Below are 13,598 nucleotides of genomic sequence, written 5' to 3'. Positions count from 1 at the left end.
TTTAAATATAGTTAAACCCATTCCAAAAGGTGGGTAGACAGTTTAACATAACATTATTTTTTTTAATTTGTTGGAAAAGGACAATCATTGGTAAATTCAGCTGCTGACTTTTCCTTCCTATGTTTTTATCAAGAATATTTCTAAAATGAAAATTGGGATAAAATTTTACTAGACAGTGGACATAATGAAGATGCATTTACATTCCCTAGGTGTCGGGTAGCTGCCCTATAAAAGTTCTTCTTTACAACTATTACCTGAAATTAAAGAATCTTTTTTATCGTCACCAGCTTTTCTTGTATCGCTGTCTGCCTGCACTTTCTTCAGCTCTTTCTCCAATTTCTTTCTACTTGACTTTTCTACTTTTAGATCATTTTCCAGCCTAAAATTGTTAGTTTCAATTAAAAATGATCGAATTACAGGCGTTTTCCATAAAAATGCCTCCTACCCTTAATTTAAAAATTAATTTAAGGGAAGTGGTTTGTCGTTTCGTTCCTTTGCTCATTACTTTAGGTCAGGTTATATTAAAATAGGTACTAAGTATCCCGCTGGGTTAGAGCCCCCATGTGTCAGTCTAAGGAAAAGAATTTTTATTTAGGAAAAAATAAAAGGGGTGGGGATTCAGTGCTCGACTGTCACTTTGAGGGAAAGGAACGAATTTTGAATGAATTATCAAAATTTTGATTAACATAAATTTTGAAAAATTTGTTATATTTATGAGAAGTCAAGTAAGAATTATTTTATTAAAACTATTTACATTAGAATCTATGTAATTTCTCAAATAATCTAAATATTTTTTTTTTAAAATAAGATGCTTTAGTGAATACTAAAACATAAGAAACAGACAAGAGATTTAAAAGGATGAAAATGTCAAAAAAAAGAAAACAAGAATTGTTATTTCTCGCATCGTATTATAAACAGCTTTCCGCGGTTATAAAATTTACAATTATAAGATTAAAACCAGATATAATACGATGCTAGACATAGTTTTTCGTATTGTTGAGAACTGGTTCTAATCCACCTGTTTTGAATGAATACGAGAATAGTTATTTCTCGTATCGTATTATAAACGGCTTTCCGCGGATATAGAATGTACAATTATAAGATTTAAACTAGTTTTTTTAGCCCCGTGGTGCCGAAGGCACCGGCTAAAAAAACTGGTTTTAATCTTATGATTATACATTTCTATATTCGTAGAAAACTGGATATAATACGATGCTAGACATAGTTTTTTCGTATGGATGAGAACCGGTTCCTATCCACCGGATTCGAATGAATACGAGAAAAAAATTTATAAACATATTTTGGAAATCATAATTTTTTGCTTTTACAAAGGGGCTCTAATCTCGGAGATATAAATCAGTTTCTAAGTCATACTGGTAAATTACCTACCTTTCATTTTCAATTGTTTTAGCTTCTAAATCTTCTCTAAGTCTATCAATTTTCTTGAAAGCTGCTTCTAATTTAGCGGTCAGAGCGGCCAGACCGTCACAAGACTCAGTCATCTCTCTAAAATAATAAAAAATAAATAATAAAAGGATGAAGATAAACTCATAATTTATGGAAAGCTACGCTAAACCATATGATATCTATATAACAATCTAAGAAATGAGAAAGGAGTTACATTAATACATATCCTGTTATATAAAGTAGTAAGGTTTTTTTTTGTCTGAAGCTTAAGTTCACAATAACTACCTACTGAATTGGATTCTCTATTCAAGGTTAGCTTACAATACATTGTTTTTATTTGTTAAAGCAACACGTATGATAAAAGAAAAAGATTCTTTTAAAAGTAAAATGCTTATATATGAATCAAAATCTATATTTTTGATTTTTTACTGATCCACTTCATGATGCAAATCAAAAAAAAATCAATGGGAAAACGTTTGTTTTGCACTTTCCTCCACTTTTAAAAATTGATTCTGATAAAATAACAAGGGGGGGGGGGGAAGTTTTGACACATTTGCGTAAACAGTGAGTATAGGCTTTATCTTTGGACTGAGAGGATAGGTTATTAGGGATAAAATCATTCTTATATGATAAATTTTCCAAAGTTTTAAGATTTTTTGGATAGGCCTCCAGATTCAGGAGCTGCAGGCCTCCAGGTCCTCTCTGTACAGGTTAAAATTAAAAATTTTTTTTTTGAAGAGTTAAAAATCAACTTATGAAACAAAATATGCATTTTTTTCTTCAAATATGTGAATAACATTAAAAAATATGCATATTTTGTTTCATAGGTTGACTTCTAACTCTTCAAAAAAAAATAATTTTTTTAATTTTTACCTGTACAGAGAGGACCTGGAGGCCTGCAGCTCCTGAACTTGGAGGCCTATCCAAAAAATCTTAAAAATTCATCATATAAGAATGATTTTATCCCAAATAACCTATCCTCTCAGTCCAAAGATAAAGCCTATACTCACTGTTTACGCAAATGTGTCAAAACTTCCCCTCCCCTTTTATTACAACAACTTGTCTATTAACCTATGTACCATTTTTTGTAGTCATAGCAGCCTCCAATGGAGCCTCTCGACATGAAATATAACCATTATCTAAAAACTACATTATTTACTTTATGAATTTTAGTAATTAAAATTGCAATTCTTTTCTTTTTTAATATTGCTTGGCTGGAGGCTGCTATGACTACAAAATTGGACCATAGTTCAATATATAAGTTTTCATCATGGGCATGCACTTTGATAACATTTAGCTCACCATCACCACCAGTAAGAGCATCTTAAAGGCCATCATCCTCAAAATCAAGATTTTAAAATGTATTTTTTTAACACATCAAAAAACATTTTTGTATACTTTTCAGGGTAATTTTTATCTTTAACATGAATTTAGGTTCATCCATAAGACTGGGGGTCAGCAGCTGTCCTCTAAAGTGATAGAGGTAGAATTTCTTATTTTCAATTATTTCTTGTTTAAAAAAGTCATTAAAATCTAGGTACCTTAAACTGTTTTTCATTATAATTAATGCATAAATCCCTTAAAAAATTGTTATTTTATCAGATCAATTTTGAAAAGTGGAAAACAAACGTTTTCCCATTGATTTTCTTTTGATTTGCATCATGAAGTGGATCAGTACAAAATATAGATTTTACTTGATATATAAGCATTTTAGTTTTAAAAAAATCTTTTTCTTTTATTGTACGTATTGCTTTAACAAATAGAAACAATGTACTGTAAAGCTGTACACTTTTGGACTACCATTGACAAAATATCCAGGAAATTGTAGATTGCATAATGAAGTGGTTCAGGGTATATAAGTATATTGCTTAGTTTCGTCACTAGCCTAAAGGTAAAGATCGTTCGAGTTGATTATGACATCTAACTGGACATATATGCTATTTTTAAAATCGAAGCTTTTCTATAATTAGGGTCGGTCCGTCCGTCCGTAACGGATAGCTTTTTTTTTGTTAATTAAGGCATGTTAGAATTGTCCTATCGATTTCAAATTTTGCATGGTGATTCCTTTAATAGTTAGGTACGATTTAGAAAGCGTAGCAACTCTATAATCAATACCAAAATTTCCGTACGTCCATTTCAAACATGTTGATTTTTTTACTTTTTTAACAACAAATTTTTATGTGATCTAATCATCCGATTGATCTTATTTTTGGTATATTGAATCCTGGGACAACAAAGTATAATGTTATGAGCGAAGCAACTCTATAATCAAGTCCTAAATATGTAAGTATGTCCATAAACATTATCCTGTATAAAGCAGTTTTTCATCAAATTTACTTACAATTTTGCTTCGACTCTTATACATTTATATTCTGATTATTCAGTTTTGACACTATATAAGTGTTCATGTCCGTTTGTCCTCCTGTTTCAGTGCTTCACTTTTATGGATGTTGTCATCCTTGTTTAATAAAGAATCTAAATTTCACCTATTGCTGTTTAAAATTTTAGCCTCTCTCGCCTTCAGTATTTCAGACAATTCTTCGTTTTTTCTCCTAAAATTGACAAAACTTAAATAAGTGCCACAAAATATATTTGTTTTTAAAACAAGAAAGAGAAAAATTTATTGTTGATTTGGGGGAGGGGGGGGGGGAGGGAATCCACAATCATATAATATTATAATATCATTACTAAACGTAAACAATATCAAACCTTAATTGAAAATTTTCTTTTCTACTTTCTTCTAATTTTGCTATTAATTCTTCATTTCTATCGTCTTTGGAGTGGCTTGAACTACTATAGCGCCTGAAAATTAAAAAAGTGTACCTAGCTCAGAAAGTTTCAACCATTTTTACAGTTATATATTTTAAAAATTCAATTATATCATTGCATAGTACTTTAAAATTATGAAATTTTGATGCTGCAATTCAAAATTGTAATAAATATTAATATCCATGAACATTAAAAATTTGCGAAAAATGCTTTGCTACAGTTTAGGTCATTTAATTTTTTTGTTAGTACCAGCATATTCAATAAACTTAACAAATTGTTATTGCCTTACTAAGATACAGGTGGTAAGTGTTACAGCAGTTTTTAATCATGGTAGGCAAATTAAATTAATTCATTTATATACCTGTCAGAATTTGACAATACTTCTACATCACTAGGTGAGGCTGTTCCACTGACACTATCCAGCTTCACTATGTCTGAACTTCTACTAGACATACTACTTCCAGTTACCTGTACACATGGCATGTGCTAATAAAGTTACAATTTGGTTAAAGAGATTTTAATCACTAATCACAAGACTTTCCTGTAATAAAAGAAAGAAAGAAAATAGACAACTCATAGAATTATGTGTAAAAGCCATTATAATAAAATGAAAAAAATAGCCTTTTAAAACAATTTAGAAAAACAGATTTTAAAAAATTCTAAAATAATTCTGACTATCTAACGATTTATAAAAAATATATGGGTATAGTCCCTTTCGTGACATCGCTTCTTATGGGGCGATTTGTCGTATTTTTCACAGTAGATTTTCTCCTACTTCTAGCCCCTGCGGGGGGCTCTAACCCTGCGGGGCCAATTACCTAACCCTGTGGGGCAATCACCTAACCCAATATAACCTAACCTAACCTAAAATAACCTAAAAAAAGCCATTTTAAAAATACGACAAATCGCCCCATAAGAAGCGATGTCACGAAAAGGACTATTCCCAAATATATATATCTTGTTATAGATGTGCTAACATTAATGTCCTTGTTGTAAAAAAAAGGTTGAATAAAATAATCCCTTGAATAGTCCCTTTCGTGGCCACGCCTCTTAAGAAGCGATTCGTCGTATTTTCACAGTAGCTTTTCCCATATTTCTAGCCACTGCGTGGGGGCTCTAACCATGAGGGCAATCACCTAACCCAACTTAACATAACCTAACCTAAAATATCTTTTTTAAAGCTATTGTGAAAATACGACGAATTACCCCTTAAGAGGCGTTGCCACGAAATGGAATGTATATACCCAAATTATCTACTTACAGATTTTTTCTCGTGTTCTATAAGAGCATCAGTGAGCATATTCTCTACTTCATTATCTTCCAAACTAAAAGTTTGTTTTGATTATATTTTCATTCAAGTTAAATTATACTGTTATTACTATCTTGTCCATTAGAAAATAACATAAAACCACCCCAAGAATGAAATATTAAAGTGAATATCTGAAATCACCTCGAAACCTATATAAAGCTCCCATTGAATTAGTTTATTGGATAACCACGTAAGATTTAATAAAAGATAATAAAGCTTGAAAGCCAATGGTTGATAATTTTTTTTTTGTAAATTTTGTGTGCCAGGAGTATTTACTTACAGTCCAAACACTCAACAAATAAAAATAAATTATCTGCCATTACCATCTTCTTACTTAGCTTTTTTCTGAATATTAAAAATATAATTTACTTGCCTAACAACTATTGTGGTGTCACTTCCAACAGAAACATTCAGGGCGGAATTATCGCCACCCAAATTAACCAGCTGTTTACTTGGATTGTTACCGACATCTTGCGGCAAATTCTGAATTAAATTCAATTAGATTTTAATAAGGGTTAAATTAAAAATCAAGATCAAGATTTTTTCTTTAATAGGTTGGCTAAAAGCTTGTATGTTCTTTCTTAACAGTAAATCATTGAATATGATTAAAATTTTTGTCTTCGTGTTAAAACATAAACATTACCAACATTCTTAACTGTTTAGTCAAGTGCGATTATAAAGTGAAACTGTACTTAAATATGACCAAATGTGTAGGTATATAATATATATGTGAAATATCTTAATTAATAAGGCTATACTCAAAAAAAAGCCTATCTCAGAAAACGCATTTGACAAAGCGAAAAAATTATCCCTTTTGGCGTCATTACTACATATTTTTGACATATTTACTTTTGTGCAGAATTTTAAAAAGTCCTACCTTTAAAGGTTTATCACTGTCCGGACTGCTGATAACATCAATACTTGAGCAAGATATAGGCTCAATACTTGAGGGGGATATTATGTCAATACTTGAGGGGGAGATTATATCAACACTAGACCCACTTGAGGTTCCATTTCCAACAACTGTGATGACAATTTTATAATTAAAATAATATGAAACATTGAGTAAAATATATTAAAATTACTACTCCGAATTATACTAAAGCAAACTCAAAGCAAATTTTCTTATGGTGTTTTAGAACTTGAATTTGTCTATATCAACACATTTTAGAGGAGCTAAGAAGATTCAAATAAATTATCATTCCTTGGTGTGTTAGATTGAGAGCACTATTATCTGATGAACAAGGGGTTTCTCTGTTTAGAGAATCTGTAGATCCTAAAAATTTTATGTTGGCATTTTGATAAACAATATTTATTAAGAGTTAAAAGGTGAAGGGGATTAGAAAGTTCTGATTAGTTAGTTTTTTTGGAGTGTGGTATGACCCACATACCCCTAAGAATATGGCTTAAAACCATGTCATGACCATGCCAACATTCCTGGAGGGTTTGTCCCGTCTTTCTGCTGGTAACTGGTGCTTGAGCCGGATACTAAAACTGAAAAAAGGGAATATTGTTGGTCACAAACTACTATCTCATTCAAAAGAATTATCCAAAATTGATTTAATCAAAACAAATACAAATGTCAGGTATCAATAAGTCAACATATTGCATTGGATAGGTGTTTCTTATTCTTTTTCAAAATGACTGTTTCCGATGAAATTTCCGCTGGATTTAGCGGTTCTCATTTATACTGAATATTCTATGTATCGAATTATCCACAATTTTCTACTAAAAAAATATCACAACATTGGCCTGAGAATGAACCTTTGATTAAAAAATAAAGTAATGAAAAGAGAAGATAAAAACAAAGCTACTATTATAGAATATAGCTGCGCTGCTAGTGACTGAAAGAGATTTATTGACAATGTCAATACCTATGGAAGAAGTTTGAGCACCAGAAGAATCCGACTGTTCATCACTGATAAAAAATACATTCTAATTTCTTTTTCGTTCCAAATATTCAGATAGTAACCAGGGAGGGAGGGGACATTGGCAGGAATAAGGAACAAGCAAAATAAATCTAAAATAATATTTGGGGCGCAGATGAAAGTCTTTAATTCTACTATGTGTTGACCCCCAATGTCATATGAGTTTCGTAATTTTTACTCGAATTAATTTCGTTGTTTGTATAAGCTGGGACATTGGGCTGTTTATTACATAGTCCCCTAAATCTTTTAATCGTTTTCTCATTCGTTGGCTTAACAAACCTTGGGGACTTTAATTTAATTTTGATTGATTGGTTCATTCAGTCGAGTGTCCAAACGTTTTACCAACTAATCTACAGAAGGGGTAATTTTATGTATCGTCATTGGGGATGTACATAAATTTATCGGCAATTATGAATTATCTTATCCCTTGAGATCCCTGGATAGTTCCAGCATTACCATGAAAAAAAAAGTTTGAAAGCTTAAATAGCACAGCTATCTTCAAGCCTGTAAAAACTACTTGGTAGAAATTATTAACTTACCAAGAGTTGATTAACATGCATGATTCTAACCTAAGTTTATCCAAGTCTCTATTCATTTTTAAAAGCGAAGATTTTCTATAATTTAAGTCGGTCCGTCCGTTTTTTCGTTCATTTAGACATGTTAAAGTTGTCTTATTGATTTTTGCATGATGATTCCGGTTTTGCAACAAACTTACTTTCAGACTTTTACATTTATATTTTGCTTGAACAGTTCTGACACTCTACAAGTGTTAACGTTCGTTTGTCCTACCGTTCGAGAGCTTAGCTTTTATAGATGTTGTCATCCTTGTTTTTATAACAATTTGAGGAGGAAATTAGAAGTAAATAAACAAAATATTTAGTCCAATTATTTTTTTTCTGTTTACGAATATTATTTGAAAAACAAACAAAAACTGAAATAAAGATAGTTTAAACCTTATTATTCATCATGAAATTAATAAATTTTACTAGGACAATATTTTTAATCCATGAGGTTTAACATCTTAATAAGTTAATCCTTTATTTTTATCTGTATTTTCCTTAATTAGCAAAATCATAAATTTTTTCAATCTTTGATATAACAAGTTTTTTCATGAATCAACTCTTCAACAAGAGGGTGGGGGGGAGTTGTGACACATTTGCGTAAACAGTGAGTACAGGCTTTATCTTTGGACTAAGAGGATAGGTTATAAAAGAAAAAATCATTCTTATATGATAAATTTTCCTAAGTTTAAAGATGTTTTGGATAGGCCTCCAGGTTCAGGAGCTCCAGGCCTCCAGGTTCAGAAGCTGCAGGCCTCTAATAAGTCTTTGGACAGGTAAAAAAAAAATTTTTTTTTGAAGAGATAGAGGTCAACTTATTTAACAAAATATGCATCTTTTTTCTTCAAATATGTAAATAACATTTAAAAATATGCAAATTTTTTTTATATAAATGACCTCTAACTCTTAAAATTTTTTTTATTTTATTTTGATGTTTACCTGTCCAGAAACCACCTGGAGGCTTGCAGCTCCTGAATCTGGAGGCCTATCCAAAAAATCTTAAACTTTGGAAAATTTATCATATAAGAATGATTTTATCCCTAATAACCTATCCTCTCAGTCCAAAGACAAAGCCTATACTCACTGTTTACGCAAATGTGTCAAAACTTCCCCCCCTCTTAACTACAAATTTAATTCTTTTGAAACATCAAGATCTTATGTTTACTTTGTTTTAAAAATCTATAATGACAGCAAGAGGTTAATATTTATTAGAATATTGTATCATATAGTAAGGTTTATATGTTTATTAAGATCTAACTAACCATTAAACCGATTGAGTTCTCCATTAAGGAAAACTTTAAATAGGTCTAATGTTTTTGTACTGCACCATCCACCCCCCTTTACATTGAAGCTAGAGGTGCAGCCGCTATGTTAATATATAAGAGAAAGAAACATGATCAGCTTTAGATGAAATAGAAATAATCACACTCGAAATATTTCATTCATAACACGTTTCAACAAACAAAATGTGTCAAGTGTAAACTTCAAATATAATGGAAATATTTGGTGAATAACAGGTAGTAAGGGAGGGGACAATGGGCGATTAATTCAATTTAAGAGTTTTCGCTGAAAGGCAATGAAAACCAGATTTATTCAGAAAATTTGAAGAAAATAGTGACGTGTTCATGGTAATCTAATTTAGAAAAAATACCTAGTTGTAAGAAGAAAAAAAAACATTTACTTGAAAATTAGGTTACCAGTACGTCATAATGTAGTAAATATTCTGTAATTAATCACTAGAAAAATCGCCCTTAGAAATTCTTAATTCCTTCTCATATATTATTAACTGCCACCTAAATTCAAGATAACACATTAGGGCTATTAGATTGTTTATTACACAAATATCACAGTAGAGTTTCTACACATTAAATAACATTTTCTTGAAAAAAAAAATATTTGTTAGAACCAGCCGTAATAATTTTATCAAAATAATTTTTTTGTCTGCTAGAAATTGTGTTATTTTTATTGATTTTGTCTGCTAGAATCATAACATATTCAGCGGCAAATGCGCGCTAGTACCCAAAGTCCCCAAAATCTTGCTAAATCCTTCACGAACACTTTGAGCAGGTACACAAGGTTTGAGACCCCTAATAATTGAATATTCGATCCATTGTCCCCTCCTTGACTTCCTGGGAGAATTTGTTCTCAAAAGATTAAAATAGTTAAGCTTAAATTGCCAAGAAATACCGCAGTGGTAAGTTATACCGCAATTTCATCTAAATTGCATTATATTTTGTGTAAAAGGGGGGAGGCGGATGTGCCACTTTTTGAAACCAAAACTAAAAGTCAACAAAGGAACTCAACTAAAAAAAGAGTTACAGGTCTGAGATTTTGCATGGCAGTTGCTTTATAGAGGTACAATATGGAACTGTGAAGAAACGGCGGCGCAACCGCCGAAAACAGCCGTTTCCCGCCGATTTTTTTTGCAATTTCTCGGCGGTTTACGGCGGATGCGCCGTCGTTTCTTCACTGTTCCATATTGTAACCCTATAAAGCAACTGCCATGCAAAATCTCAGACCTGTAACTCTTTTTTTAGTTGAGTTCCTTTGACTTATAGTTTTGGTTTCAAAAAGTGGCACATCCGCCTCCCCCCTTTGATCCTGGTGTGCACGATTAAATTAAGAAATAGAATTCCTGTAGTTGGAACCAACATCAGAACTAGACTTTTGGTGGCCGCTGGACTTTCCAGGTTCATTGGCTATCACAGAGCTGTTGTTAGCAGGTGCAGCTAAAATTAATTGGGATGTTAAAAAATTAAACAGACAACGTTGTGCTTTTTAAAGAACATACATAATTGTCCTACGATGGCCGGGTATGACTTCCCCCCCCCCCTAAAAAAAAACTCAAGCAAATTAGGATTTTTGTAATAAAACAAAACTCCCACCACATCTTGAGGAGAAGCCACCCTGAGATTACTCTCCCCTGAATATTTTTTTTACTTAGTAAATCATAATAATGTCTATCTGTCTGTGTGTGGCAAAGGATCTTGGTAACCGCTGCACCGATATGGTTATTCTTTACTGTAAGGTCCCAGGGGAAATTTATAACTATCTTTAGGAACTATCAAACATTCTCATAGAAATCATCCCTGGAAAAAACGCATCCAAAATATTTGTTTACCCTTTTATATGAATTCTTTGTGAGTAGGAGAAACCTAACTTTAATGAGTATGAGAAAAAGACAAAATAACCTGTATAAGAGTTGAAATAAGGATGTTGGCTATCATCACCGCCTAAATCAGCTGTAACAACCAAGCGAGACGAAGAAAATCCATCTTCTATTGATTCTCTAAATAGAAGGACATTTAAATTAAAATACACAATGCACGTTTGAACGAGTCAAAATAACAAAATGCTAAAATAATTACAATCATCAGACTCACCTAAGAAGTTCATTATCTAAATCTTGTCCATCATAAGCACTTTCACTTCCATGCAAAATACTGCTTCCAGTCTCTGATTGACTATCATAATGTACACTACTCTTCTCTGATTGGCTATTTGCATTACTACTATCCTCCGATTGGTAGTTTGTTCTTCCACTACTGTAATCGGATTGGCTGCTTGGTTGAAGGCTGGTTGGCTCTGATTGGCTAGGCTGACTACTATCAATTGATTGTAAGCTACTTGGTTGGCTAAAAACAGGCTGGGAGCCATCTGGGTGGTGAATTTCATCTGGTGTTGTGTCTTCACTCCCTGGTGAGGATATTAAGGAAGCAGCACCGGATAGGCTGTTCCAAATTGAAGATCTTTTTCTATCAAATGCTCATTGTTATCTAAAAGTTGTATTAAATTAATAAGAACTCTTTGATCTATTCTAGCAATTCTAAATGTACAAAATTGTGTAGTTTTATTTTCGTTTATAAAATTTAAGTTTATGAGCAAATTCCTTGGCTTTTTGATTTGTTCTTCTAAAATCTCGTCATCTTGTTGTAAAGTAGATTCTGTTTTCAACATTTTGTTCCAGCCTGATGACCAGCTTGTGTTTGCTTCTGTTGGAGCAGCATCAACCTCCTTAAGTAATTGAACCATTATTGCTGCATATGAACATCATTGTCAGTAACTCAATCTTTATACCTATTGGATCCGTTTGATATTAATGAAATTATTAAATCATTTGGCTTCTCAAATTAAAAAATTACTTGTAAAGAAATGACAACGAATTTAGTTAATTGAATTAGTATCGAAAATAAATTACAAGGGGATAAATATAAGATGAAGCTGTTTTAGTGCCTGTAAAAAATGACGGCATACAATAGAAATGACCAATGATAGGCAAAAACTCAGACTAAATTACCAATGACAGGCCAGTATACATTTGCATTGACCAATGGTAGGCCAGTATGACTTTAATTTTATAGGCACTATAAAAAGCTAAAATTAAGATATTATATGAGGGGAAGCTGATAAAAACTACTACCTAAGCATTTTCCCCCAAAATTGTTCAAATCACGAAAATATTTGAACTATTTAGGTATCACAATTTAATTCAGTTATTGGTTAAAGCTGGATTATTTAGGAATAACAATAAGTAATACCCAACAAGCGAAATAAATCTAAAATAATATTTGGGGGCAGATGGAAGGATCGTCAATTCTACTATGTGTTGCCCCCAAACAACAGCTGAAAAACACGTATAGATTTCGTGATTTTTTACCAAATCAATTTCATTGTTGATGTAAGCAGTGGATTATCATATATACTAGCATTACCTCTTCTTCTATATCCTCTTCTTCAATATCAAGAGCTTTATCCAAAGTTTTCTGGGCCTCCTGCACGTGTTGTATTTAATATATGCAATTTTAACTGTAGGTATAAACTTTTCTCGTATTCATTCGAATCCGGTGGATAGGAACCGGTTCTCATCCATACGAAAAAACTATGTCTAGCATCGTATTATATCCAGTTTTCTACGAATATAGAAATGTACAATCATAAGATTAAAACCAGTTTTTTTAGTCGGTGCCTCCGGCACCTCGGGGCTAAAAAAACTAGTTTTAATCTTATAATTGTACATTCTATATCCGCGGAAAGCCGTTTATAATACGATACGAGAAATAACTATTATATATCATAATTAAAAGTTTTTATCAGCCACTTAATTTGGAAAAGATTGAAGATATAAAAAGGTAGTTTTACACTTAAAAAGGTTAAATGGTATCTTTTTAACATATCAGGGAGGGAGGTTACAATAAAATGTAAATTATACTGGTATCCAATAGTTAATAATCAGTTTCTCTCTCATTCGATGGCTTAAAATCTTTTATCCAACCTTAATTAAGCTAGCAGTGTCTGAAAATTTTTAAAATGTAATCTTAATCCACAATAGGGGTAATTATGTTTATCGCCAAAGGAGTTATACATTTTTTTGTCGTCATTTGACTTTTCTCTTAAGATACTTGGGTTTTATGTGCGCTTAAGCCTATAATATTACTGTGATTTATTTACACGAGATTTTTTACCAATGAATGGCAATATTAAATTTTCCTTCATGGCCTTGGAGGCCAAGGAGGCTATTTGTGTTGTGTCCCACCAACTCATTCTAGACAGGTTACAATATTGTTCATACAAAGTATCGATTTTGTTTGTCTTGACAGTAGTGAAAATATTAACACTTTTACATAA

At 31.9% G+C, this 13,598-nt stretch overlaps 1 protein-coding gene across 1 annotated transcript in view; it reads right to left on the bottom strand.

Moving 5' to 3' along the window:
- LOC145330456 (uncharacterized) overlaps window positions 1-13,514 on the bottom strand; it is a 57,412-nt gene extending 43,898 nt beyond the window's left edge. The window contains exons 1-17 of the mRNA XM_080175090.1: window positions 13,422-13,514; window positions 12,686-12,745; window positions 11,929-11,987; window positions 11,357-11,728; window positions 11,165-11,262; window positions 10,612-10,702; window positions 7,360-7,406; window positions 6,925-6,979; window positions 6,692-6,763; window positions 6,363-6,510; window positions 5,859-5,968; window positions 5,438-5,501; window positions 4,538-4,644; window positions 4,117-4,209; window positions 3,894-3,959; window positions 1,390-1,506; window positions 255-379 (exon numbers count right to left, since the gene is read on the bottom strand). Coding sequence (XP_080031216.1) covers window positions 255-379; window positions 1,390-1,506; window positions 3,894-3,959; window positions 4,117-4,209; window positions 4,538-4,644; window positions 5,438-5,501; window positions 5,859-5,968; window positions 6,363-6,510; window positions 6,692-6,763; window positions 6,925-6,979; window positions 7,360-7,406; window positions 10,612-10,702; window positions 11,165-11,262; window positions 11,357-11,728; window positions 11,929-11,987; window positions 12,686-12,745; window positions 13,422-13,514 — 1,777 coding nt within the window. The remainder of the gene's footprint in view (window positions 1-254; window positions 380-1,389; window positions 1,507-3,893; window positions 3,960-4,116; window positions 4,210-4,537; window positions 4,645-5,437; window positions 5,502-5,858; window positions 5,969-6,362; window positions 6,511-6,691; window positions 6,764-6,924; window positions 6,980-7,359; window positions 7,407-10,611; window positions 10,703-11,164; window positions 11,263-11,356; window positions 11,729-11,928; window positions 11,988-12,685; window positions 12,746-13,421) is intronic.
- Between the last annotated feature and the right edge of the window lie 84 nt (window positions 13,515-13,598).

This window comes from Acartia tonsa, chromosome 10 (genome assembly GCF_053477335.1).
Source record: "Acartia tonsa isolate MP-2025a chromosome 10, ASM5347733v1, whole genome shotgun sequence".
In the NCBI taxonomy this organism is placed as follows: Eukaryota; Metazoa; Arthropoda; class Copepoda; order Calanoida; family Acartiidae; genus Acartia; species Acartia tonsa.
Note: the sequence above shows the minus strand (reverse complement) of the source record. Positions and strands in the feature narration are given on the sequence as shown.